The sequence below is a fragment of the Gavialis gangeticus genome, unplaced genomic scaffold (genome assembly GCF_001723915.1).
Source record: "Gavialis gangeticus isolate Ggan-Ray unplaced genomic scaffold, GavGan_comp1, whole genome shotgun sequence".
Classification (NCBI taxonomy): Eukaryota; Metazoa; Chordata; order Crocodylia; family Gavialidae; genus Gavialis; species Gavialis gangeticus.
This window is the reverse complement of record NW_017728998.1, coordinates 46,997,852-47,023,256: the sequence shown is the minus strand read 5'-3', so window position 1 is coordinate 47,023,256 and position 25,405 is coordinate 46,997,852. Positions and strand designations below refer to the sequence as shown.

The window sequence follows — 25,405 nt, the reverse complement described above, 5'->3', positions numbered from 1 at the left end:
TGCTAAAACAGATGGGACAACTGACATCGATGCCCAGGAAAAAGCCAACCTGCTACGTGGGTATTTTGCGTTGGTTTTTCATCAGTCCCATGGGACATCCCTGCCCATTACAGGACAGGAAGGCCCAGGTGAGGGAGATTCCTTACCCTCCATCAATGCTGACCTTGTGAAGGAACACCTTGAGAGACTGGATACCTTCAAGTCAGCTGGCCCTGACAGTTTACACCCCAGGGTACTCAAGGAGCTGGCGAGCATCATAGCTCAGCCCCTGGCATGGATCTTTGAGAACTCCTGGTGCTTTGGTGAAGTGCCCAAAGACTGGAAGAAGGCCAATGTGGTGCCGATCTTCAAGAAAGGGGGAAAAGTGGATCTGGCAAACTACAGGCCCATCAGCCTGACCTCTATACCAGGGAAGGTCTTAGAAAAGATTATTAAGGAGGCCATTCTTAACAAACTGGCCAATGGCAACATCCTGAGGGGATAGCCAGCACGGGGTTGTTGCGGGTAGGTCTTGCTTGACCAATCTTATTTCCTTTTATGACCAAGTGACCTATCACCTGGACAAGGGAGAGGAGATTGATGTCGTTTATCTTGACTTTAAAAAAGACTTTGATCTGGTATCCCACGATCACCTCTTGGCAAAACTGGCCAACTGCGGCCTCGTGTCCACCACAATCTGCTGACTGGGGAATTGGCTCCATGGTCAGACCCAGAGGGTGGTGGTTGACGGAAGTCGATCATCATGGTGTGCTGTGACCAGTGGGGTCCCTCAGGGCTCTGTCCTTGGGCCAACACTGTTCAACACCTTCATTAATGATGTGGACACTGGTATCAGAAGTGGACTGGCCAAGTTTGCTGATGACACCAAACTTTGGGGTAAAGCGTCCACACCTGAGGACAGGAGGGCGGACCTGGCTGACCTTGACAGGCTCAGGAAATGGGCGAATGAGAACCTGATGGTGTTTAACACCAAAAAATGCAAGGTTCTCCACCTTGGGCGGAAAAACCTGCAGCATGCTTATAGGCTCGGCAGTGCTATGCTGGGAGCACTATGGACGAAAGGGACTTGGAGGTCATGATTGACCATGAGATGAACATGAGCCTTCAGTGTGATGGTGCAGCTAGTAAAGTGAGCAAAACGCTGGTTTGCATCCATAGATGCTTCTCAAGCAAATCCCAGGACATCATATTCCCATTGTACTTGGCCTTGGTGAGGCTGCAGCTGGAGTACTGCATCCAGTTTTGTGCTCCACAGTTCAAAAAGGATGTGGAGAAGCTTTAGAGAGTCCAGAGGAGAGCCATGCACATGATCAGAGGTCAGGAAAACAGACCTTATGATGGGAGCCATGGGACTCTTCAGCCGGGAAAAGCACAGGCTCAGGGGTGATCTGGTGGCCACATATAAGTTCATCAGGTGTGCTTACCAGTATCTGGGGGAACGTCTGTTCACCAGAGCACCCCAAGGGATGACAAGATCGAACGGTCACAAACTCTGCTGCGACCGATTCAGGCTGGGCATAAGGAAGAACATTTTTACTGTCTGAGCTCCCAAGGTTTGGTATAGTCTGCCGCCAGGGGTGGTTCAAGCACCTACTTTGAATGCCTTCAAGAGACATTTGGATGTTTATGTTGCTGGGATCCTGTAACCTCCTGCTGACTTCCTGCCCCTGGGGCAGAGGGCTGGACTGAATGGTCTTCCAAGGTCCCTTCCAGCCCTAATGTCTATGAAATCTATGAAACTTAGAAGGCATTAATGAAAATATCAAATATCATTGGCTTGAGGACAGCCCCTTGACCTGAACAGTCCTTGAAATGCCCTCTATGTCTGACAGCCAACCACTGATTTTTACTCTTCAAGAGTAATTTTTCAACCATCCTGGAATTTTCATCCAAATCATGTTCCCTTAGTTTGCTTTTGAGGCTGTTGCTCCTTGTGCCCCATGTTGCGCTGTCCTGCCTCGTGGGGCTGGGGGAGGAAGTGGCGCCTGGAGGAGGGAGGTTCAGCCGAGAGCCTGGAGCCCCTGGCTGCTATTCAGATAGATATGGAGAACAGCATCTGAGCAGGAGTCTGGGGATGCAGTTTAACACTTTACAGGCCACGTGCCAGTTGGATAGCCCTAAAATAACCTGTTACTGGAATAGCAGAGACACCATGGAGAGGTAGGCCGTGGCCCTGAGCTTGCCACCTAGGAGCAGATTCTATCCAACCTTTGCTCAGCAGAAGCAAAGTCTGTTGATGCAATGATCTGCTTGGAATACTTAATGATGAAGTTGTATATGAATGTTTAATACCTTCCAGCCAGGGAGGTCAGATCAGGTACAGAGGAGAATTAAGTGCCAGAGGGTCCCTGCTCCCTGGGATTAAAATTGAGTCAGACCAGAAAAGCTATGCAGCCTGGTGCTGCCTGCTGAGGGCCTGGTTGTGGTAGTGTGGTATGGGTGGGGCGTGGGGTATGGGCAGCTCTACGGCAACCTGTGCAGTTGTCTGCCATGTGGTTAAAGCTGATTGTTACTGTTTCTTGTTAATAAAGTTAGACCATGTTAACGAGGTATCATGATGTCTAGGGGAGAGATGGCAAGGCCCCCCTCAAACATTCCAGGTGTGAGGGGCCCTTGGCTGCTCCTGACCCTTTTCCTCTCATTAATTACTGCTTGGAAATGCTGCATGCGGTTTCTTAAATGTACATACTAGTGTCTGCTGTCCCCAGGTGCTCTGTAGCAAAGATCTGCTGTTCAGGCTGCTGCCACAGTAGAAAACTCGCATAACCTCCATGGTGTCTTGTGCTGTTTCTCTTCAGGAACCTCCCTGCCTTCAGCACCCCCACGGTCTCCCGGAAGTCTGGCTCCCGAGTCAGTAGGATGTTCTCAATGTCCCACAAATCCCCACCACCCAAGGTGCCACAGCCTGAGCGACTAGACGAGGTGTACGAAGCACTGAAGAAGGGCCTGACGTAAGTTTCTCCCGTCCCCATCCTGCTCTGGCTTGGCTGAGTGACTTTGGTGGTATTTGATCTCTTTATTATGTGTGCAAGATGGTGAGAGTGATAGGCTGTTGGGTTCTAGGACCCCAAGCATAAGAGTGTGTGAGAGCTTGTAGCAGGGCTCCCACAGCCTTGTGTCTTAGGACAGGGCAGTGCCAAGAAGAGTCCATTCCAGGGTGCACAGTGGCCTAGGAGAGGAAGCTGAATTGCCCAGTGTTGGTCATTCTTGCTGTAACAGGGAGCCTAGGGCTCTTGTTACTTTAAAGAGAGTAACTACAGCTGATAGAGTCTGGACAGCTGAATACAGGCCAGCTACAAGAGGGAAGGCAGCAAAGAAAAACCGCTGCCTAAACAGGGAGCTGCCCATTAGTGAAAAGGAGTGCACCTGCAGTCTGGTCAGGAGAACTCTGCCTAGGGTGAGTTGGCTGCAACGGAATAGGTAGTGTGGGATGAGAGGCTGTGACTGCCTATTGCAGAGCTTGCTGCTAGGCAATAGATCAGTAGGGCCTAGCGGAGCTGGAGCAGCTGGGCTGCTTCTAGTTATAAGCTGGCCTGGAAACCAGCAGTCAGACTCTCAGGAGAAATCCCTGCAGGTGACTGTGGCACCACCTGACCTGGAGTGGTGGGGCCTGGACAGCATATAAGCACACAGTCTGAGCCAGAAAGGGAGCAGGGAGGAGCTGCTGGTCAGGAAGACTGCAGGAGGATGCTTGGCTGACTTCTGAGCTGTGCTAAGGACTGCCAGAAGCACACTGGTGGCTTAGAGAGAAACAATCCAGGGTAAGGGGAAGTGCCCAAAGCAGGGAGGAGACAGAGCTAGGAGGCCCAGGCAGAGTCAAAGCAGGCTCATTGCCCAAGGCAGGGCAGAGACAGGGCCAGGAGGGTCAAGACCAAAGTAATCAAGACTGGAGCTGGGGCCCAGAAGCCACGTCCTGCACAGTGGGCCTGAGCTAGAAGGCCCAGCTAGAGGAAAGGGGCAGGAGCCAAGAGGCCGAGGCCCCAGTAAGGGATGATTGTACAGTAATACCTGCAAGGCAAGCGTGGCTGTAGGGAAGGTTGGAATCCTGCAGTGCTCACACTGATGTCATGATGACAGTGCCTACTAGAAGCCAAGAGCATTGAGCAGCCTGTGGTGTTCCTCCAGACTTGTGGGCACCCATCAGACATGCCCTCTCTTTGCTGAGCTGTCTTCAGCCCCTTCTTATCCCCAGGTGACAGAGCTCAAGAACCTGGCCAACCACATGGTGGTTGGCAATGTCTCATGTGAGACCAAGGACCTGTTTGCAGCACTGCCCTACCCTTAATGCTGCAGGTGCCCTGGGGAGTATGGACAGATCAGGAGGGCCTACTTTGTCTGAGAGGGGTAGAACTGAGACCAGCAGGGTCTGGGAAGGACCTGTTGGTTGCAAGAAGGACTTAGGACCCTTAGGCAGCCTCCCTTTCAGCCATCTAACAAATACATCAAGGTGGAAGAGAAGGGGAGAGTACCCTAGAGATGGAGCAGGGCAGGGTTGCATGGTCATCAAGGTGCATCACAGTCACTCCTGGAATCTGAACCTTGCTACACTTGCCTTTTGCCCACTGGCTGTGACCATGATACATGCATGTGAAGTTTATTTTGGGGTAGGGCCTGTTCAATGTGGCCAGCATACATGTGAATCTGGGGAGAGAAGAATGAGTGTCCAGTGCATGGGTGTATGAGATTTGGCCTGAGTTCTACTTGGCATTTCTTTTTGTATGTGTGTGTGAGGGCTGAGCATGCTGAGCAGGGCATGGCCTGCCTGGTGTGACCTGCACATGTCATAGTGGAATGTGCTGGGTGAGGGAGCAGGATGGGCCAAGGCCCACAAGACATGACCAGCATGTATGTGAAGGGTGGGGTAGGACGTGGTAGGCCAGCATATATGAGAGATGAGGCTGGAACTGGCCAAGCATGATCAGCTTGTGTACACGCGAGGGCTGGACAGGGGTGGGGTCTGACAGTTGTGTGTGTGTGCGCGCGTGCGCGCGGTACTTCCACAAAAAAGAGCTGGTTTGGGGTGGCCTGTCTCTGCCCTGGGTGGGGCCCTCACTCTACTCGGTATATCCCTGTTGGCTGCTTTCAGGCCTAACTGACTGTGACACTTTTGTTTGCAGAGCCTATCTGGAGGTGCACCAGCTGGAACTGGAGAAGCTCAGCACCCAGATCCGAGAATCCAAGAGGAATTCCCGCCTGGTGAGTGAAGGGCATGGCACTTTGGTGCAACAGAACTGCCCTGCAAGGGACATGGCTGAGATTCACCTCTCCCAGAGGGACTGGGTTAGAAATCTTGGGCTCTGGCAGATGTGCTTCTCCCTCAGTTCTAGCTGGATTGCTGTGTGGGGCATCCCCTGCTGGTCCTACTGCTGTTTGTGGTGGCTGCTGTCAGCACAGATTCTGGATCTGCAACAGGAGCAGGCCAGGCCAGAGCCCACCTTGTATCTTTAAGCCCATGGTTTTAAAACATTGGCTGGTTCCCACAGGCTGGGGCCTCCATAGCAGCACCAGAATCCTGGGGTAGCCCATGTCACAGACCTGCCCATGTTGACACATGCACTGGGGTCCCTACCTAGCTTCCAGTGCCCAGGTGCAGTGTCCAGGAGCTTCTCGTGCTGGATGTTACGTGCATGTTGTCACATCATACATTTCCCTTATGGGCCTGGATAGGATGTCGCATATTTACATTGACTTGCTAATGGGTGATGGGTATGTGGCAGCTGGAGTCCACACCTTGGGCTAGCTGTGCCATGCATAGCCTTGTGTTCAGGTTGTGCAGTGTTGGTCTCCAAGTCATGTCTCACTCTTTCCTTTCACCCTTTTTCTCCTCCAGGGCTTTCTCTACGACCTCGATAAGGTAAGGTCCTGGAGCATGTGCAGCCTGCTGGGGTCCTGGGAATAGCAGGGCAGGCCCCTCGCTGAATTCCCACCTGCCTAGAACTGGGGACCTGGAGTTTCCACCACCCTGGGGCCTTGCCACCCATTCACTCCTTTGCCTTGGTGTCTTCTGCTAACGCAGCCCCTCTGTGTGGGGTAGCTGCTGTGCCCCACATGGCAGTCCTTACTCGCAGAATTACTTGAAGGCTGGATTCTTTGGGGGCTCTTGGGTTTTGCTGGGGCTAATGGTGTCTGAAAAGGGTCAGCAGATGCAGAGAGGATGGTGGTGGTGAGGTGCAGATGGTAGACTCAGCTTCCAGATCATCCTCACCACCTCTCCCCCTTTGTTAAGTTGCACTGTGTCCAGCTCTGAGACACAGCTCCTTCTTTCAGGAGCCACCCAGAAACATAGAAAAACTTAGACACCAGTGAGTGAACCAATAGGCCTTGTTTGGAAATCCAGAAGCTGGGCATTGAAGAACACATGATTGACTTCACTCTGGTCCAAACATTCAGTGTCCAGCATGTGCCTGGGGCTGCATTGACATTATGTTTGGGGTTCTCTGGGCTCACAGACAAGTGCAGTCACTGCCTTTTCTGTTGCTTTATATAGGTTAGACAGAAGCTTGTATATGTTTCAGTTCTGCTTGGGGGTTGCACTAGAAAGTCAGGTTCTGTCTGACCTAAAAAAAGCCTGTGGTTGGGTGGAGAACTAGTAGTGTTATAGCCTGATTAACAGTAGGGAAATGAGACCTGATTAAACAGGAATGAAAGTCATTTTTAGCCAGGTTGTTTCAAATTTAGAATTGTGGCTGGTTTCCTGCTAAAACCATTTTAACTCCAATTCCTGAGGAAACCCTTGGGAGAAAAACATTCCTAGAGGCAGGCTGTCCCTGCCCTTTAAGTAAAAGGCTGAGGGGTCATGCTAATTTTTAATGGAAGTCCCTGCAGGAACAGGGAATAATACTCTTTATTGTTTGAAGATAGAAATGATCTTCTTAGGCTTGCTTCACATGTCCTGTAAAAGCAATAAAGGCCCCCACCTGGGCCTGGGCTGACCCCTTTGTGGGCACTCTTTAGGCAGCAATCAACTATTGCCCTGTAGCTGCTGCTTTGCCTAGTTCCATGCTCCTCCTGATGTAGCTCCTTGTTTTGTCTTCTAGCAAGTCAAGTCAATTGAGCGGTTCCTGCGGCGGCTGGAATTCCATGCTAGCAAGGTAATGGCACACAAGCTGGACCCACAGCTGTGGGGTAGGGGAAGCCTGGCAGAGAGCAGGGTGAAGTGGGGACAGCCCCTGCTGTCCCCTGGCTCTGATACCCATCTCTTTTCATTGTAAATATTTTAGTACTCATTAAAGCTGGGATTCACTCTAGTGAGGCACGTCTCTCCTCTTGCAGCTCTGCAGTAGGGCTGTGCAAAATTTTGCTGGGTGTTTTGTTTCGAAGCTGTTTCAACATGTTTCAAGCTTGAAACAGCGAAATTGAAATGAAACAAAAAGCATTGAAACAGATTTGAAACGAAATGAGGGCACTCAAAATGTTTCGAGTTTTGAAGCAGCCCGGTGGTGGGAGGCAGGGGAGAGCCAGGGCTGTGCTCTGAGCAGCTCCACAGCCCCATGTAGGGAGCACAGCCCTGGCTCTCCCCGCCTTTCGCCACCAGACTGAGCTCCGAGTGGTTCTGGTAGCCCCGTGGAGCTCAGCCTGGAGGCAGGAGGCGGAGCGTAGCCCTGGTTCTCTGCCCATCTCGCACCACCAGACTGCGCTCCGATCAGCTCCACCAGCCCCATGGAGCCTGGGCAGCATTTGTCTTTCTTGGTGCTGGGTGCAGGCTGTGCCCAGCGCCAGTTCCAAGTGGCAGCATCCTATCATCTGGCACACATCTGGGGGCCTGCATCCCCGGGAGGAGTCCAGCACAGCCCTGCAGCCCTCTCAGGGGTGCGAACCCCCGGATCTGCGTGCCGGATGACAGGAGGCTGCCGGCAGATTTTGTTTTCAAGATTTTTAGGTGCCATTTCTGCAAAACCTCTGCACCTATCTCCTTGAAACTTGGCAGGCTTCATGCCCTCAAAAGGGGCTACCATCACTGCAGTTTGCGCCCAAATCAGGCAAGAAACAACAACGTTTTAGGCATTTTCATGATTCCCCATTATAGCCTATGGGCGAACTGTTGAAACAGCAAAACAGTTTTGATTAAAAAAAACAGAACCGTACTTTGAAATGAGATGAAACACTGTCCCTTCTAAATAAAATGAATGTCGAAACGAAACTATGATGTTTTGCACAGCCCTACTCTGCAGCACTGTCCTGTTACCTCCAACCCCCTGCTGTGCCATAGAGGATCCTTTGCTCCCCACCACCCTGCAAAGCCTCTGGCTTCCTTCTTGCCTTGGAATTACAGTAGACAGGAGTGTGGTTGGCACTGTGCTGGGCCTCCCCACAGCAAACCAGTACAGGAATCCTGCCCTCCCAGCTGCCCCCAGTTGCCTGGTCCTTTCCTGAGTTCAAACACCAAAACCAAACTCTTAGGTCAGGCCCCTGACTTACTTAGTGACCCCAGTAGCCAGCTCTCAGCCCAGCCCAGTCACTGCTGGCTGCTGCCTTTCGTACGGCGCATGGTCTGGGCACTGTTTGGGCAGGTTTGTTTGCTGTGGCCACAGGTCATAGTGTGGTCATCTCTGTTTGAAACATGTTTAACCACAGGATTGAAACAGAAATCCAGAAAGGATTTAGAATACAGCCAGTGCCTGTAACCCTTTTCTGCCTGGGCTCTGGCTTGCCAGCCCCACTTCACCCCTTTCATTTTATCTCACAATGCACTACATGTGAAGCAAGGGCAGCAAATAGCTGGTTGGTGATATTTTTTTGTTCATAGAAACCCTCAGTCTTCAATCCTCTGTTCCTTGTATATTCGCCTCCCCCAGTTCTCGGAGAGAACCTTTCATTTCCCTTGTCTGTGGTCAGGAACAAGCTGGCATGTTTGTTCTCTTCTGCCTTCTACAGTAACTCCAAGTAATCTACCAAGGGAGCGCAGATAATCAGGCTTGTTTGGGACCTGTACAAACAGAGCCTGCTGGTTGGGGTGATGGTGGTCCTTTCCCAGACAGTGTCACAGGAATGCTGCCTCACCTCAGGCCCTGCCTGACTAGAGTCTGCTCCTGCTCCTAATTATTGTTTGTTATGGATCCAAATGCCCTGAGTCATGGCTGGCTGGGAATCATGCAGCGAGTTAGCAAGTTGCTGTTGTCTGGCCTCTGGAGCAGCCAAGGCTCTTGCGACTGGGAGTCCTGGCAACCAGGGAGGTTGCATGCACAAGTCTGTGCTCCGCTAGGCTCCTCTGAGGGGCTTGGGCCTGTAAGGAGGGCTCTGCCTCCATCTGTCCATGCTTGGTGGCCGGAAGTCAGAGCATGCTGTATGTGGCTCCAGCAGAGTACCCTGGCTCAGCTGAAGAGGAGCCTGCAGGAAAGAGTGGACCAGAAATGAGGGGACACCTCTGCCTGCAGCTAATCCATTGCATGTGATGGGCATCCCAAGCCCTGTGCCCTGCCTCTCATTGTGTTGCCGTGGCTGTCCTTGCAGATTGACGAGCTCTACGAGGCATACTGCATCCAACGGCGGCTCCGTGATGGAGCCCACAACATGGTCAAGGCCTATACAGCTGCTTCCCCAGGCAGCAGAGAAGCACGCGAGAGCCTGGCTGAGGCTAGCAAAGGCTACAAGGAGTACACAGAGGTGAGGCTTGCCTGCCAGGAGTACAGCCTTATGGGAGAACAGAGAGCAGTTTTGGAGGGTAGGGGACAGGGTGGGAGCTTGCAGGTAGCCCACCGGCTGCTTCTAATGCATGCCTCTGGTTCCTCCTATCCCCAGAACATGTGCCTGCTGGAGAGTGAGCTGGAGAGTCAGCTGGGGGAGTTCCATGTGAAGATGAAAGGTAAAAGTCAACCCCTGCACCTTCATTCCCATGGACTCCTACACCACTGGCCATCTCCTTACTGCATGCAGCCATGGGCCTGCCTCATATGTATAGCCAGCAGGTGAAAGTTTCTGCCCACAGGCCCTTTGACTGGTGAGGTGAGGGCTTGAGCATGGGTGGTGACTCATCCATATGGTTCAAGCCATGCCTACTTGCTTAGGGGCTCTAGGACCAAGCAGAGAGCTGGGGAACAAAACCTGGCCCCTTGGTTTTCCTCTGGCCCTTGAGTCAGAGGAAGGACTTCTTGTGAGCAAGTGCTGCACAACCCAGTGCCCCTCACTCCTGACCTGCTGCCTCCTGCCCCCAGACCACCAGTATGTGGGACAGGGAGTGCCCCAAGCAACCCCTTGCAGGCTGGACCTATGACAGCCTGCAAGGCAAAAGCCATGGTTTCCCACATTTTTCACCTTTAAAGGAGAATCCATTTTTGAAGTTTGATCCATTTTTAAAGTTTGTTCACAACCCTTTCATATATTCTTGTGACCTACTTTTGGGTCATGACCCATGGGTTAAGAAATGCTGATCTAGTCCAACCCCCTGAGAGGCAAGATCATCCTTATCCAAACCATCCCATACAACTATAATATAAATTCTACATAAAACACTGTCAACCCTGACACGACATAAGACATAACACCCTAATCTGCTGCAGATAAAGTAGGCCAGCATCCTGCTTCTATAAAAGGCTATTAATTATGCTCAAGAGATCCTAGAGAGGGCCATGTCCCCGTGGTTCAAGCTGTGCCTACCTCTGCATAGGGGCTGTACTTAGATGGGCTGATTCTAACTTCCTGCTCTGTGCTTCTTCAGGACTGGCTGGGTTTGCAAGGCTCTGTGCTGGGGACCAATATGAGGTATGTGGAACTGCTTGTTTGCAGCCAGTAGTAGGTGCAGCAGGGCTTGGATCATTCCCTCTGTGTGCCCAGAAACTGCCTAAAGGTCCAGAGCTCCCTGCCTTTCCCACGTTTTGCCAGGTGGATCTGAGCTGAATAAGACTGAGCGGGCCTTTTAGGTGCAAGAGGGGAACCTTGTGGGTATCTTCCTTTTCCCAGAGACCTCCAGCAGAGAGAGAGGGACTGCTGCCTCCCACAAATGCACTTGGCTCCATGCAGGCCTAGCTGGGAACTGGCACTGTCCACAGCAAGGCCCTACTTCAGGGGCCTGGCTCTGCCTCCAGACTTGAGGGGGAGATTGGTAGATGCTGGTATTTGGTAGAGTTTGCATGTACACCCCCTGTCTCAAGCCTCAAGGCAGCACTTTCTTGCTCTCAGATCTTCATGAAATACGGGCGCCAGCGGTGGAAGCTAAAGGGGCGCATCGAGGTGAATGGGAAGCAGGTGTGGGACAGTGAGGAGATGGTGTTCCTGCCCCTCATCACAGAGTTCCTCTCCATCAAGGTACAGGGCACCCCAGGTGCAAAGTATTATGGGCAGTCAGGGTTGGGGGTTGACTTGGACTGGGTGCACCATGTCAGCCTTCCCTGGGCAAAGCTAATGCAGGTCTGCAAGGCAGGGCCACACCCTCTGGAATGGGCAGGGAAGCAGCTCTCATCTTGATCAGCTCCAGCATCAAGAAGGATTCAAGCAACAGCACCCTCCCACCCAGATACATACTTCTCCTCCCAGCTGCAGGACTCCCATACTTGCAGCAGTAGGGAGAGTAGTCATGGGGTAATGAAACAGTGATCTCTGATTGCTGTGGGGTCTTGCAGTGAGACTATGCAGCTAGTCACTGCATGTTCACTGTTCTAGCTGCTGTCTTGGCATTTCCCTCTCCTGGTTTTCTTCTGACCCCCTTTAACATACACAGTAAAAGTCCCACACCAGGAAGCAAGGAGTTTTAACTATTGGCAAGGCTGCCACAGCAGTGGAGGGCTCTGAAAGAATCCGCCTGTCTCCACTTTCCCTGAAATGGGGAATTTCCCCAGTTCCTACTGTGGTGATTCACCCCATAGCCCTGATCTGTGCTGTGCTCCAGTCCTTGATCACTGTCCCAGAGGGAGCAGGCCAGCAGATAACTCTCCCCCAGCTATAGTGCTCCTCAGATAGGTGTGGTTGTGCCATGCTGCTGACATAGCTGTTCCAGCTGCCCTGCTGTATGTATTGCACCCAGCATCTGCTGCTGCCTGGTTTGGGCTGGAAGACAGGTGCCCACTTCTTAGCTGAGAGATTGAGCTGGAGAGGCAGAACGCAGAGGTGTTGGGAGCTGGAGGGGGATAGTGGCTGCACCACTGAGACAGCAGGTGCTTGCTGCTTTAGAAGCTCTGCTGTGCCCTTGGTAGTGTGCTCTGGCTGGTGGGAGTCTGGTTAGAACTTGCTGACAGGCTGTGGTGTGTGTGACACACCCAGATGCTCACACTGAGTGCCATGAGCTTGTGGGGGGGCTTTAGCTCCTGGCATCCTGCCTCAGGGCTCTCACAGGGGCCTGGGCCACCTGGGCTGGTGTTTGTGCCTTATTTTGCTTCAGGCTGTCTGCTTTTTCCTGTGGCGGAGGGGCAGGATACAGGCAGCAGGCATATGGGTCTGAGGAAAACCAGGAGGGGGCAGCAGCTTCCAATGAACTGAATGTTTCTGTCATGTAAATCCTGATAGTTCTGGGTTCTGCAGTGCTCACACTGGGGCCATGATGGCAGTGCCTAGTTGAGGTCACCAGCATTGAGCACTGCTTGTGCTGCTTCCCCGGACTTGTGGGTAGCCATCAGACACACCCTCTCCTGCTGAGCTGTCATCAGCCCCTTCTCCTTCTCCCCCAGGTGACAGAGCTCAAGAGCCTGGCCAACCACGTGGTGGTTGGCAATGTCTCATGTGAGACCAAGGACCTGTTTGCGGCACTGCCCCAGGTGGTGGCAGTGGACATCAATGACCTGGGCACCATCAAGCTCAGCCTGGAGGTGACCTGGAAGTGAGTGAGAATGTGGACTTGGGCCCAGGGCTGCATTGCCTCTGGCTGTGCCCAGGGAAGTGGGTGGTTTCTTGAGGGTCATGTCCTGTCCCAGCAGTGCCACCCTGGGGAGGTTCTGGGTTCCTTGATCTCTGCTTGAGGGCAGTTCTGAGGACCAGCAGCCATCTGCCTGGCTGTGTGCACCCTTTACCTTTCCTCCCTAACACCTATCCCCAGCAGGACTGGATGTAATTAGCAGCCTCAGCTGGGGTTGAGGCTGCACTGTCCCCACCCTCCCCTTCCAGTGCTGTGGCTACTTCAGAAGAGTGTGGGGGTGGGAAAACATTGCCCATCCTCTGTCTCTCTGTGAGCTCCACCAAGGGTCCCCACCTCCTCCTTCTCCTGCAGACCCCTTCCTGCTGTGTGACTGGACTCTGCTTGCTGTTGCTTTCCATGCAGCAGAACCCGGCTTGGTGCTAGCTATTATGGGGCTAACGTCAGCAGTGTGTGGCCTCTGGTTTTCCAAGCTTCCACTTGGTCATTTGTGTCATTTCCAGCCCTTTACCCCACAGCACAAAGGGTTTGTGGGCTGTAACAGTGAGCACAAGGAACATAAGGAGGGAGATTTGAGAGTTCAGTTCCAGTCCTTCATCCCTGAGAAAGTAAGGTTGCATCAGCCCTGTCCACAGCTGTGCCCCTCTCACCTCGCTGCTCTTGCTCCCAGCCCCTTTGACAAGGATGATCAGCCTTCTGCCGCCAGCACGGTCAACAAAGCCTCCACTGTGAACAAGCGGTTCTCCACCTACAACCAGAGCCCACCCGACACACCCTCCCTGCGGGAGCAGGCCTTCTATGTAAGTGCGCCCATCTGCCCCTCTGCCTGCTCAGCTTCCTGAGGGGGCTGGGCCAGGCCAGGTTGGGAAGACCCATGGCTGGGGAGAGGGGGACTTGACTGGGCTGGGGAGAGTGGGATCCCATGTTCATCCTGACCTGTCAGGAGGGTCCTGTACGAAGGACATGTTTCTCTCTCAGGGACATGATGCGTGCACATCAACATGGGGCATCGCAAAGGTTGGGACTTTGCTCTTGCTTTCATATGCTCTGACCACAGTGGAGTAGGGCTGTAGCACTGCAGGCCACATGTGACAAGTGAGCTCCACAGCAGCACAGCCTTCAGGACTGCTGCTTTATTGATTTCTTTTTCCTACATGTTTTCCTGGGAAAGGAGGGAGCAGCACCACCAGCCAGCCAAATACTCAAGAGACCCCCTGTAGCTCCCAGGGGAGGGAGAGGCGAGCTGTGGCTTTCTGCTCCCCCTGTTCCAGCCATGAGGTCCAGAGACAAAGCCATAAGCCCCTCTCCCTCCCTGCTGACAGCTGCCTCTTCTCTCTGCCTAAGAGCACAGCACGGGCAGCCACCAACAAGCACAGGTGGTCTTTGCTGGACATCTTCCGTGAGACGCTCCTCGAGAAGCTGTCTCGGAGCTGCTCCTGCAGCGATGTCTCCTCAGTCGAACTTGGGAGATGTCCACGGCAGGGCTCTGTAAGTTCTCTGGCTCAAGCTGGCCTGTAGCTTAGCTTGGGTGGCTTAGTCACCTGACGTAGCTCTAGCTGCATCCTGCCTCCTACTCACTAGTCTGTTTTTAGGTAGGTACCTGCTTTGTGTGGCCAGAAATGGGTAGGGCTTCCCAGCCATAGGGGGCCAGGCCTGCAGGACTCCCATCAGTTGGAAAGGAGGGTGTGGGGGCTTGATGGAGTTTCTGGGATGTCTCCAGTTCCTGCTGTGGAGGACTGACAGGGACTGGCAGTGGCCAGTTGACTCCAAGGCTGGACACCCCATTGCCTAGTTGCATTGGGATCTGTGTGAGAGCTGAGACCTGGAGCAGTGTTCTGCCTGCTATGGAGAGCCCTCGCCATCCCTGGCCTCCCTGAGAGTCAGCCTGGCCTTGGGCAAGAGGGAAAGAGCAGGCACTAGTGAGTATGAGGCTTTTGCCCTGCCTTGCATGCTCTGCTGCACAGTAGTCTGGTGTGCCAGCTCGCTGCAGCCGCCTGCAGGCTAGTGGTGGTGGTGCAGTAGCTGCTTTCTATAGTCTTAGACCTTTCCCCTTTGGCTGTGATCTGCATCCATATCCTGGTCTTTCCCATCCAGTCCTTACCTGGCATAAGATGCACCTCCAGCTCCCTCATGCAGCAGATGAACAGAAGCCTCTGGTCTGTGTATACACTTCTGAGCCCCCCCTGCCTTAAGACTGTACAGGCTGCCCCCTCGCACCAGCCGTGAGCATGGGACCCATCCATCATGAGCTTCGGAGGCTCTGGGGCAGGTCCTGGAAGGCAGGTGCTGAAGGCTGTACCCAGAGCCTGGTCTAACAGTTAAAGCTGCGTCTAGGCACTGAGATTCTTAGTTTCCATGTGGGATGTAAGTGGAGAGTAGTGGCTTCGAGCAGGGAGCTTGGGAGCCTGGATTCTTGGGTTCTATCCCAGCCCTGGGAGAAAGTATGGGGGGTGGCAATTAGAGCAGGAGTGGCTGGGACCTGGCTCCTGGGTTCTAGCATAAGCTCTGAGAGTGGAGGAGGGGACTCTGGTTACCCCAGGGAGTGTAATTTGGGGAACAGGCGAGGCAGAGACTGAACTGGCCAATGCTGGTGCTTGCTGTGACATTCCTTCCTGCCCCAAAGTCACTCCCATGCTGGTGAGAAATGAAGAACAGATTCCTGTATGCCTGGCCTGGCTCATGCCAGCCTGAGCTCCAGGTGGCAACACTCTCCTCCTAAACTGACCCTGGGAGCACTGGGCTGGGAGGCTGTAGTAACATCCAGGGGAGAGGCTGAGTTGGCATCTCTTCTGGCCTGGGCACTCCTCCAAGTGTGAGTGGGTCGTGTCTGAGATCTGGCCTGGCCTGAACTCATTCCACACCCTGGTGAATCTTCTCCAAAGACTTATGAGTGCCACAAGGGTCACTGTCAAGGGACCTCAGGATGAGGGGACCTCTTGGAGCTTCTAGGGAATGATGTTGAGCCCTGGGAGAAACTGTGCCCAAGTTGCTAACTTGTGGGCATCCCCTGCCAGACTTTGGTGCCTCCAGGGGGTCTGAGGGATGGTTGCTGCAATGAAGAAGCACTAGAGGCTAAGTTGAGCTGGCATGAGCTCCTGGAGGAGAAGGGAGCCATTGCCAGGGCTTGCTGGACCCATGGTGACCTGCTGTGCTCTCCCTAGAACATGCTGCGGCGACAGGAAGAGCTGGAAAATGGCACAGCCTGGTCCATCTCGTCAGAGTCGTCGGACGATTCCTCTAGCCCCCAGCTGTCAGGCAGCACCCGCCATGCCTCCCACAAACCCATTGTGCAGCCTGAGGTGCAGGCCTCTGCTCCTGCCATAGAGATCTCCTTCTCCCAGCAAGAGGAAGCAGGAGCAGGTACCCCTGCTATGGCTGAACCACCCAGTCAGCAGCAGGAGCCATTCTGTGTCAGAAAGGAGGTGGTGGCAAATGGACACGTGCCCTACTCCCGGACTCTGAGCCAAATCAGCGAGGCCAGCGTTGACGCAGCAATGGATGGCAGGGAGCTCAAGGACACAGGGGGCACTAGTGCCCATGTGCAGGAGGCTTCTCCAGCCCCTGAGGACTCCAGTGCCAGGGAGCTGCCTCCTTTAGAAATGAACTCCCTCCCTGGGTCTTCAAATCCAATGCCAGAGACCAGGGTGAGGAAGGACAGAGGGCAGGAAGCTAAGCCCCGTGCGGCTGTCTCTTGGGCTGAGGCCTGTGTGCCCATACTGGTGCAACCGGAAACAGCCATGTGCCAAGCCCTGGCACCCCAGGTGTGCAAGGTGCCCCCGAGTCAGCCAGTAGTGTTGAAGCAGGTCTTGGAGGAGGAGAAACCAACCCCTGCGCCCACAGAGGTGCCAAGGGTGAAACCTGTGGACTCTGGCCTGGATGAGGCCATCAGCTCACTGAGCTCAGCCCTGGATGACTACCGGGGGCAGTTCCCCGAGCTGCAGCCCTTGGAGCGGGAGCTGAAACGTCTGGAGGAGATCCTCATGGTAAGGAGGTGGCACTGGGTGGGGGCTGGTCCTGCCTGCCCCCCTGCACTGTTGGGGGCAGTAGGCTGTGAGCAGCATGTTCCATGTACCCCTGAGATCGGGGGCAGGAGCCCAGGGGCAGCACTCCAGCCCGAAGGCCCTGTTAAGGGTCCCAGCTCCTGGGCAGGATGGTCAGAGCAGGGAGAGTGGAAAGTCCCCTGTGGCCTCTGTGCCCTTGTGTCAGACCCGGGGTGATGGGAAGCAGATGCAGCATGGAGTATTGTGCCAGCTCAGCCTGCTGCTATGAGGACCGGCTTGTCTGCCAGCTAGCCCTGCCTGTGGAGTGAGGCATCTGCTGCCTCTGAGCGGGGTGGAGCAGCCCAGACATTAGGACCTTTGGTAAGGGTCCTGGTAGGTACAAGTGCTAGGTGGGGTGCTCTCGGGTACAGGCCCTGCACGTCACCATGCTGCCTTTGCTTCCCTGCAGCACAAGCAAGGCGTCTTCCTCAGCCGTGCCTCCAGCATGAGCCTGACGGTGGAGCACGCGCTGGAGAGCTTCAGCTTCCTAAACACCTCTGACATGGATGACTCAGAGTGCTCGGAGGAAGAAGGTGGCAGGAGCGAGAGGTAGGTGCGCAAGGGGGGTTGTCGGGCCTGGCTGGGCAGTGCTGAACTGGGAACCTCAGTCCTAATCCCGTGTTCTAAGTAGGGTGACTAGTGCCAGGCAGCCTGCCCTGGGCTAGCTGCCCCAATCCACGTCGCCTCCTGGCCACCCCAGTGCCCTGGAGCTCCCAGAGAGGGACTTGCCTCTCAAGGCGAGTGCCCTGGGTTCCAGAAGCCGTGACAATGTTGCCCAGCCTTGACATGGCCACCTCCATAGAGCCCAGTAGGCCTCAGGCCTACAAGTTGTGTGGTGGCAGCGCCACCTGGTGGTGTGGCCTCTGTGGTGCTTTCCTGGTGCAAGGAGCAGCTTCTTCCTGGGCCTGGGATGCAGAGACAAACCCATGGCCCAGCTGCTGCCACCTCCCCTCCAGGGTGCAGCTAGACTTGGGGGCTGGGCCCTTTGATAGAGCAACACATCTGGCTCGTTGCCTGCTCTACACCCATCTGGGGACTGCCTGTAGATCTGACATAGACCTCAGTCTTTTTGGTCCCTGGCATGATTCTAGTGGGTGTAACAGAGGACCAGGACTCCTGGGACTATGCTGATGACTTGCTGTGCAGTCATAGGCAAATCTCTTCTCTCTCAGTGTAAGGAGGGCTGTACCCCCTCCAGACAGACAGACCCAAGGGCTTAAGTGTCCTTTGAGCCCTCAGGCAGAAGCTGCTCTGGCTTCCAACGTGCTTTCGTCTCTGGGGCACTGTACACAGAACTGATCAAGGGCCACTTCTGAGGTCTCCTGGGTTAGGATCAGGTCCTGTTCCCTGCCCTCACACAAGCCTCCACCCTGACTATGGCAATATGGCAAGTCCTACAGAAACTTTTAACTTACTGGCACCAAAATCCAAGACATTACAAACCCAGCCCTGGCATGGAGGAGCTCTTCCTCTGGGAGGGAGACTGGGAGCCAGCATGTCTTCTGGCTAGTGGGTGTGCAGTACAATGGGGATGGGAAAGCCAGGAAGCATGTTGATGTGTTCCACTCCTGTGCCCATAGGAAGGTTGGTAGTGCCCGAACTGGGGATGGGGCTCTAGGCATCTGTGAGGTGATGGCTGAGGACACTGGCATCTGCAGCGGCTCTGAGGGAAGCACTGACCCCATGAGCACTGGCAATGAGTTCCTGGACAGGGCTCTGGTTCTTCATCTCAATAACTGCAACCTTCTGCTGCTGGTGAGTGTGAGAAAATGAAAAGCATTCCTTCCAGGGGGATGGCCACCCCCGGGCTGGTAGGGATGGCACAGAGTCTGAGCACTAACAGGAACTGTGATGGGCTCCATTGCTGTCTTTGCCAATGCTAGGGTCACCCTACCTGCTTGCCAGGGTCTGACAGATGCTGTGGGTTGGCATCCACTGCTGCCTGCTCAATGCTACAAGTGGCATGGCACAGCAGAGGGGGCTGTGGTGCCGCTTGGAGATCCCTCCTGCCAGTCCCTGCCTCAGGAGCTTTGCTGTAATTGTACCTTCCAGAAACTGGGCACGTTTGGCCCCCTGCGGTGCCGGGAGATGTATGCCCTGGACAAGCTGATGAGGGAGGCACAGGTGCTGGAGATCGTCTGCCAGCTGACGGAGAAGTCAGGGGCAGCTGGCACAGCCATGGAAGGTACACGCCCTTAGTGTAGAACGTGTCCCAGGGGTGTGGGCCAGGGGCACCAGGCCATGCTGAATAATGGGGTCCATGCTGGATCATGACAAAGAGGGGGCTGTCATAATGCAGGAAGAGCACTGGTCATTGACAGGTCTGTGCTGGATCAGAGGGGATGGGACAGTCCTAGGCCAGCACTGTCTCCTCAGAAGAGGAACACTTGTTGATGGGTCTGTGGGAAGGGGTCTCCCAGGCTGGATGCCCAACTCCGGTCCCCCAACTTTGGATGCCCAACTGAGCAGTGGCTGAATCTGCAGTGGCGGTGACTGACTTGATGCCTTTGTGCAATGTGAACACAGCTCTGACTGACTGTGTCTGTGCCTGCAGTGGTGCAATTCTCCACCCGGAAGGAAGGTGTGTTGCCCTTCTGGGATTGCTGTGTGGAGCTGCCCAATGTCTACACCTGTCCTGTAGAGAGGTTTCTACAGGCACTCAGTGCTCAGTACACAGTGCCCATCAGTGAGCGGCAGCTGGGCTTGGCAGACTCAGGTGAGTGCTGTCTCAGGTCTCACTGTGCACAGACACTTTAGGAGCCACTGCTGTCTCTGTCCGCCATCTTTGGGGCCCATAAGCATCCTCATTGCTGAGGTGGGCATGGGGCTTTTGGGTAGCTCTGGAAAAAGGCAGCAGCTTGCCCTGTGTCAGCTCTGATTGACAGCCCGATGCATCACTTGTCTCCAACATGCCCAGCCCAGATGGGGGGCACTGAGGCAGAAAGGGCAGTTCTGAGAGAAGAACCTAGACATCCTGGCTCTCAGTTCTGTGCTTTGACTAAACCAGGGACTCTCAACCAAGGTGCTGCAGCTCCCTGGAGTGTCTCAAAATCCTTTCAAGGGTGCTGTGGGGTGCCATACAAATTTAGGAGTGCAAACATGATTCACAAGATAAACCCAGAGATTTCAAACAGGAATCCATGGTGGTAAACTATCTGACCTGTTGGGGTCTTTCTGAGTTCTTTGGAACAGAAAAATTGCTCTAAAGTTTTTTCTGTAGTCAAAAAATGAGTGAAAGCCAAGAGCTGGCACTTTCTGAACGCACCTTGAGTCTAAGGAGGTTGAGAATCACTGAGCTAGAGCTTCGTTTCCCTCTAAAAAATGCCAGGACATGGCAAAGAGCCAGCTGTTGGGTGCTGTCCTGGTGCTGGAAACCCTGCACAGCTGGTGCCTCTGGGATGTGTTCCCGACAAGGTGTCTGGGAATACAGAGAAGCCCCAACCCCATCCTGCCTCCGCTCATGGTGGTACTGACCTGGCATTCTCTCCTTGCAGTCTGTGTGAAGCTGGTGGAGGATGTGCTGGATCGTCGGCTGCCCAAGCGGCCTGGGAGCAGCCATGGGGAACAGGTCACCATCTTCCAGTACTGGAGCTACTTTGAGTCATTCAGCATAGAGTCCCTGGACTCCTATGTTATGGAGCTGGCTGAGGAAGGTAGGCACCTGTGTCCTTCCCCTGCTCCACCTTGATGTGAGTAATGGCACAGACAGGCCCTATTTTTCATTCACCAATGCACCCTGCTGACAAAGCACCAGCAGGAATGCTGGGCCAAGCTAGGATAGGCCTGCCCCCATCAGACATTTCCCACACATGCTGCTCTAAGCTATAGGTAGGAAAACAACAGGGCAGTGCCTGCAGAGAGGGTCTGTCTTCTCTCCCAAGATGAGTAGGGGCATGTCCTGGCTCACCTAGTGCTGGGAGATGTGGATGTATCCTGCCAGTGCTCACTGACCCATCTCCCTTGCAGTACTGCTGGCACAGAATCTGAACTCAGATGACCAGGATGTGGTGCTGAAGGCACTGAAGCGAGTACCTGAGAGCCGGCTTAAGAAGGAGGGGCTGAAGGCCTTGAGCTCACTGCTTGTGGAGGGCAACAGCAAGGTCATCAGCGCTGTGTCTGCTCAGCTGCGCAACCTGGCAGAAAACCCCCGCTTCCGGGAAAGAGTAAGTGCCAGCTGCCTGACACCCCCAGTGCTCCTGCACAATGCCTGCCTGGGGGATCCCAGGCATGTGGAGCCTTTGGAGAATGAAAGGAAGAGACAAGAGGGCTTGTCCCTAGGGCTTTGGGGTCCCTTCCAGCCCTATGATTCTATGAAGAACTAAGGGAGGTAGTGAATTGCAAAGAAAGGTGGGAGGGAGGGGGTGTGGGTGTGGAAGACCTGGGTGTGCAAGTTCCAGTGGTGGGGATGGTGCTTGAAGAGGCCCTGTCTGTGGATGGGGCTGGCTGCGTTGCTGCCCTGCTCTCAGCTCCCAGTGCCCTCCTGGCAGACATGCTGATCTCTGCCTCCCCCCCAGGCTTTGGTCTGTTACTTGGAACAGCTAGAAGATGAAGAGGTGCAGACACGCATCGGTGGATGCGCAGCCCTGGGGTGTCTCAAGGTCAGTGCAGCCCTCCTCTTGCACCTCCCCTGCATGGGTGTCCATGGAAAGGAACTGCCCCTCCCTTTCCCTGTACCCAGTTACATCCCAGGGAGGTATGTGGAGCCTAGGTGCAGCAGAGTATGTATAGGAGGTGCGGTCAGGAGGGGGAGCTCCCTGCTGCCATTGTGCTTGGTAGCCAGGCCCACAGGGCTTGCTCTGAGCTCACACCCAGGAGATCTCTGCTCTAATCCTACCCATGAGGCAGTCTTGCCTCAAAGGTCTCTCTGGCCTTGAGCAACAGGAATCAGTGCCTCCTGGGCAAAGGAGAAACTGCATGGCAGCAGCATCCTGTGTGCTGGACTCTGAGTGCTACAGACAGCCTGGCTGCACCTGGCACAGGGGAGTGCACTACTGAAGGAAGGGCATGAATAGACTCCAGGAACCTCCCACCCAAGTCCTTTGGTCTTCAGCCAAGGCCAAGAGGCAAGGCTGGAGCAAGGGAGGAAAACAGCCCAGGGGTGGACATGAGTGGGTCTGCAGAGGGAATGAATGAAGTGACACTGCTCCCCTCCCAGAAGTCCCAAAATGTGCTAGTTATCTGAACACAGAGAGGAACTGGGAGAAAGCTCAGACCCAGCCTCAGTCATTTTCCTGAGCAGGCAGCCAGAGGGGCCTGGAGCAGGGCCTGGACATGCACATGCTGCTCTGAGAAAACTGTGGTGGAGCCCTTTGTCTCCCATCCCCTCCCCTGAAGGGGGAAAAGAACAGAGGTCTTCAAGTGGCACTGGGCCTGGTCCCCTGGATCCCTCATACTACTAGAACCAGCGTGCTGCCTGTGGGGTGGGTGGCAAGGGGGTGAGGTAGGAGGGGCCTGTTCCCATGCAGTGCCAGTATTCTGCCTGCAGTATGCTGCATCCTCTCCCAGAGGCCAAGGCAGGGCCATGCCCACAGCCAGGGCAGTGGTGGCAGGTAGTGGGATGTGCTCAGTGCTTTGCATTCCTCTTCCAACAGGCCAAAGAGAGCATTGAGCAGCTGGTGTATCTGTGCCAAACTGACAAGGAAGATGTGCGGGAAGCAGCCAAGCAGAGCCTGATGCTGTGTGGTGAGCACTCTGCTATTCCCTTCCCCACCCTCAGCCCCACAGCAGATGGCTCCAGTGGCAGACAGGGCCTTCTGGAGCCCACAAGTCTGCTTGCAGGGCTCTGTGCCCCAGCACTGCCTGGGCTAGCTCGCCTGGTGGGAGGACTGGCTGACTGGATGTGGCAGAGGCCTTGGTTCCATTCCTGGCTTCACACACAGTCCTGTAGCAGAGCCAGGGCTTTCCCCTCCCCTTGTGTGGGAGCCATCCCAGGACCTGCCTGGGGTAAGAGCTGACACGGGGCTCCATCACCCCACAGGCAGGATGGCCTGTGAGCCAATGCTGTTCAGGTGCTCCAGAAACCTGCATTGCTAAGTGTCCTTGTTATTTATTATCATTTATTAGACGGCACTGAGAGAACCATCTGATTGGCTAACTAGGCTTCCGGGTCAGGAGAGCAGCCACACAGGTTGGGATGTGTTAGCCGGAGTCATGTACCCTCCCTGCTCCTGCTGCTTTGCTCACGATTGTCTGTTTTGGATCCTGTTGGCCGTGCCATTTTTTTTTTTTTTTTTTTTTTTTTTTTTTTTTTTTTTTTTTTTTTTTTTTTTTTTTTTTTTTTTTTTTTAAACGCCTGTCTTTACTGTCTGTGGCACCCAGTCTCTGTGGCGCTCCCGGTTTGCGTGGGCACATCGTGCACAATGTCATGACCAAACCTGTCTGTCACTGCTGCTGAATGCCATTGGCCTGCTCACGTGCACGTGTTTGTGAGAGACTGCTGCCCTCTGGTGGCTACAAATAACACCAGATGAAAGAAAGGTTTCTTTCCTTAGCTGAGGTGGTAGAGACTATGGCTTCTGAAATACAGTCTCTTAGGTCTCTGGCCCACCTCCACAGATTAAATTATTCAAGATTAAACTTAATTTGAACATCAAAACCCCAAGACCCTTAGGGTATGTCTGCATCAGGGCAGCAGAGGTCTCAGCCTCGCCATCAAGGAAACAAGTACCACCCGCTTGCTCCACCCATGTCAACCTTGGAAGTGAAGTGAGGATGGCCTGGAAGCTTTGCTTTTAAGCACACTAGAAATCCAAGCTTTGAGAGTGGCACTACGGCATCCCTGGTGCCCAATTCCAGGGCTGACATACATGGAACAGGAACAGGTGGGCAGGATCTACCAGTATTTCCTTGGTGGTGAGACTCTGCTGCTGCAGTCTAGAAATGTCCTTAGCCTGAAGCTAGCTGTTGCAATCTCTGTCCATGTTCTTGGAGAGTTGCACACTGGGGAAATGAGAATACATCTAGCATAGTCTTTGCTCTTCATTGCTCTGCTGAGACGCCAGGGTGTGGAGGGTTTAGGTTGGCCACAACTCATGGCTGCGTCTTGGAAGAGAGCTTATTGGCCAGGCAGGGCCCACAGCTGGTGTTGATGGCTGACTGTGACTTATTTTTGCAGGGGAGGATGGTAAGTCTGCTCACCGCCGGCTGGAGGAAACCCTGGACAGCTTACCGAGGATCTTTGCCCCAGGCAGCATGGCCAGCACGGCTTTCTGAGAGATGCCAGTACTTACCCTGATCCCTTTGGGGCAGAGGCACCGTTGAGCTGCCCTAGGCTCACATGGACTGGTCCAGACCCAGCATGTCATGGCCTGACACAGCTCCCAGGCCTTTGGAACAATGAGCAGTATTAGGACCTCCCCAGCAGCTCGCACAGCCCACTCACTGCCTTACGGAGCACAGCTTTCCCTCACACCCGGACACTGGGCTAGAGGGGGCTGCTGCATACATGATGCCACAGTCTCTCTGGGGATTGGGGCCTTGGACACTCCTCTCCTACCTTGCTTCTCTATTTGAACTTGCTGGGTGGAGCTGGAGTTCATGCACCCCCTGCAGGAGATAAGATTGGCATATGAAGGCTGCATCAGGACTCCTCTTCTACTTGCCTTCCAGTAGCTTGCAAGCTGCTTGGCCTTCCTGGGATGGACGTGCACTTTGAAGCTGTTATTTCTTCTTGGGAGCTCCTTTGCTATGGGGATTGTCCCCATTCAATGCTTGGAGTTCCCAGGACTTAATAAAACAAGACATAGATATTAATATATTCTGCTGGCATTTCTTTTTTTCAGCTCCAAGTGCCTCCTGCCTACTCCTCCCCAGTGTTGGCTGCGGGGAGCACACAGCATTATGCAGGGACCCAGATTGGAGCCTTCCCCTGGGGCTTAGCTGGTGGTTTTTAAGGCGTGCTGTGTAGAGGGCATGGAAAGGAGGACCAGACAGAGGGACACACAGACAGAAGCTGCCACCTTTTTTTTTCGTTTTTTAATTTAATTTTATTTTTTATTTACAGAATTTTTTTGCAGAAAAACAAGCAAAAAATCCTTTTCTATAAAGTCTCTATAAATCTATATATAATGTAATTACAGAGAATGGCTAATTTTGATTTAAATTCAGAAATAAAAATAAACCTTTAACGAGTGAAGGTGTCATTTTGTGACAATGTTGCAGGCAGCAGGGAGTCGGGATTGGGGAGTTCTAGGGCTCTGGGCTATGCTAGTGTGGGTTTGTTAGCAGAGCAGGAGGGCTACTTCCTCCTCAGCCCTTTGTCTGGGTCCCCTGGCAGATCAAGTTGTACCTCTCTGTACCTGCCCACCTGTAATGCATGGATGCTGAATCTCCCAGGGCTAGCTAGCTAAATTGTCAAAGTTCTCTAGCAAAACCTCCAGCAGGGCTACCTGTAGTGTCCTCACATCCAGCCTGGGAATGTAGGGGGCTCATGGGTCTCCCAGGGCTGATGCCAAGTGTGTGAATAGTGACTGTAGTTCTGTGATGCAGTAACATATAAAGGCCCCAGCAAGCAAAAGGCCACCACACAAAGGACTCTTCTCGCTGTGGGTTCTAGGTATTCAACATTCTGGCTTCTGTAACATACAGA

At 53.9% G+C, this 25,405-nt stretch overlaps 1 protein-coding gene across 5 annotated transcripts in view; it reads left to right on the top strand.

Annotated features, from left to right (window-relative positions):
- The window catches only part of FAM65A (family with sequence similarity 65 member A), a 59,663-nt gene extending 34,719 nt beyond the window's left edge, over window positions 1-24,944 (top strand). For 2 of the 5 annotated variants that reach the window (XM_019505860.1, XM_019505863.1), the window contains exons 3-23: window positions 2,799-2,951; window positions 5,118-5,196; window positions 5,831-5,854; window positions 7,038-7,091; window positions 9,451-9,603; window positions 9,739-9,802; window positions 10,655-10,698; window positions 11,116-11,241; window positions 12,597-12,745; window positions 13,449-13,578; window positions 14,123-14,266; window positions 15,940-16,761; window positions 17,228-17,367; window positions 18,399-18,573; window positions 18,871-19,003; window positions 19,373-19,534; window positions 20,313-20,471; window positions 20,785-20,981; window positions 21,333-21,416; window positions 22,410-22,500; window positions 23,933-24,944. In XM_019505860.1, the coding sequence (XP_019361405.1) occupies window positions 2,799-2,951; window positions 5,118-5,196; window positions 5,831-5,854; window positions 7,038-7,091; window positions 9,451-9,603; window positions 9,739-9,802; window positions 10,655-10,698; window positions 11,116-11,241; window positions 12,597-12,745; window positions 13,449-13,578; window positions 14,123-14,266; window positions 15,940-16,761; window positions 17,228-17,367; window positions 18,399-18,573; window positions 18,871-19,003; window positions 19,373-19,534; window positions 20,313-20,471; window positions 20,785-20,981; window positions 21,333-21,416; window positions 22,410-22,500; window positions 23,933-24,030 (3,181 nt within the window). In that variant the 3' untranslated portion in view covers window positions 24,031-24,944. Of the gene's footprint in view, window positions 1-2,798; window positions 2,952-5,117; window positions 5,197-5,830; window positions 5,855-7,037; window positions 7,092-9,450; window positions 9,604-9,738; window positions 9,803-10,654; window positions 10,699-11,115; window positions 11,242-12,596; window positions 12,746-13,448; window positions 13,579-14,122; window positions 14,267-15,939; window positions 16,762-17,227; window positions 17,368-18,398; window positions 18,574-18,870; window positions 19,004-19,372; window positions 19,535-20,312; window positions 20,472-20,784; window positions 20,982-21,332; window positions 21,417-22,409; window positions 22,501-22,881; window positions 22,946-23,932 lie in introns of all 5 variants that reach the window. The other 3 variants (XM_019505862.1, XM_019505864.1, XM_019505865.1) reach the window with 3 other exon arrangements.
- The last annotated feature ends 461 nt before the right edge of the window (window positions 24,945-25,405 follow it).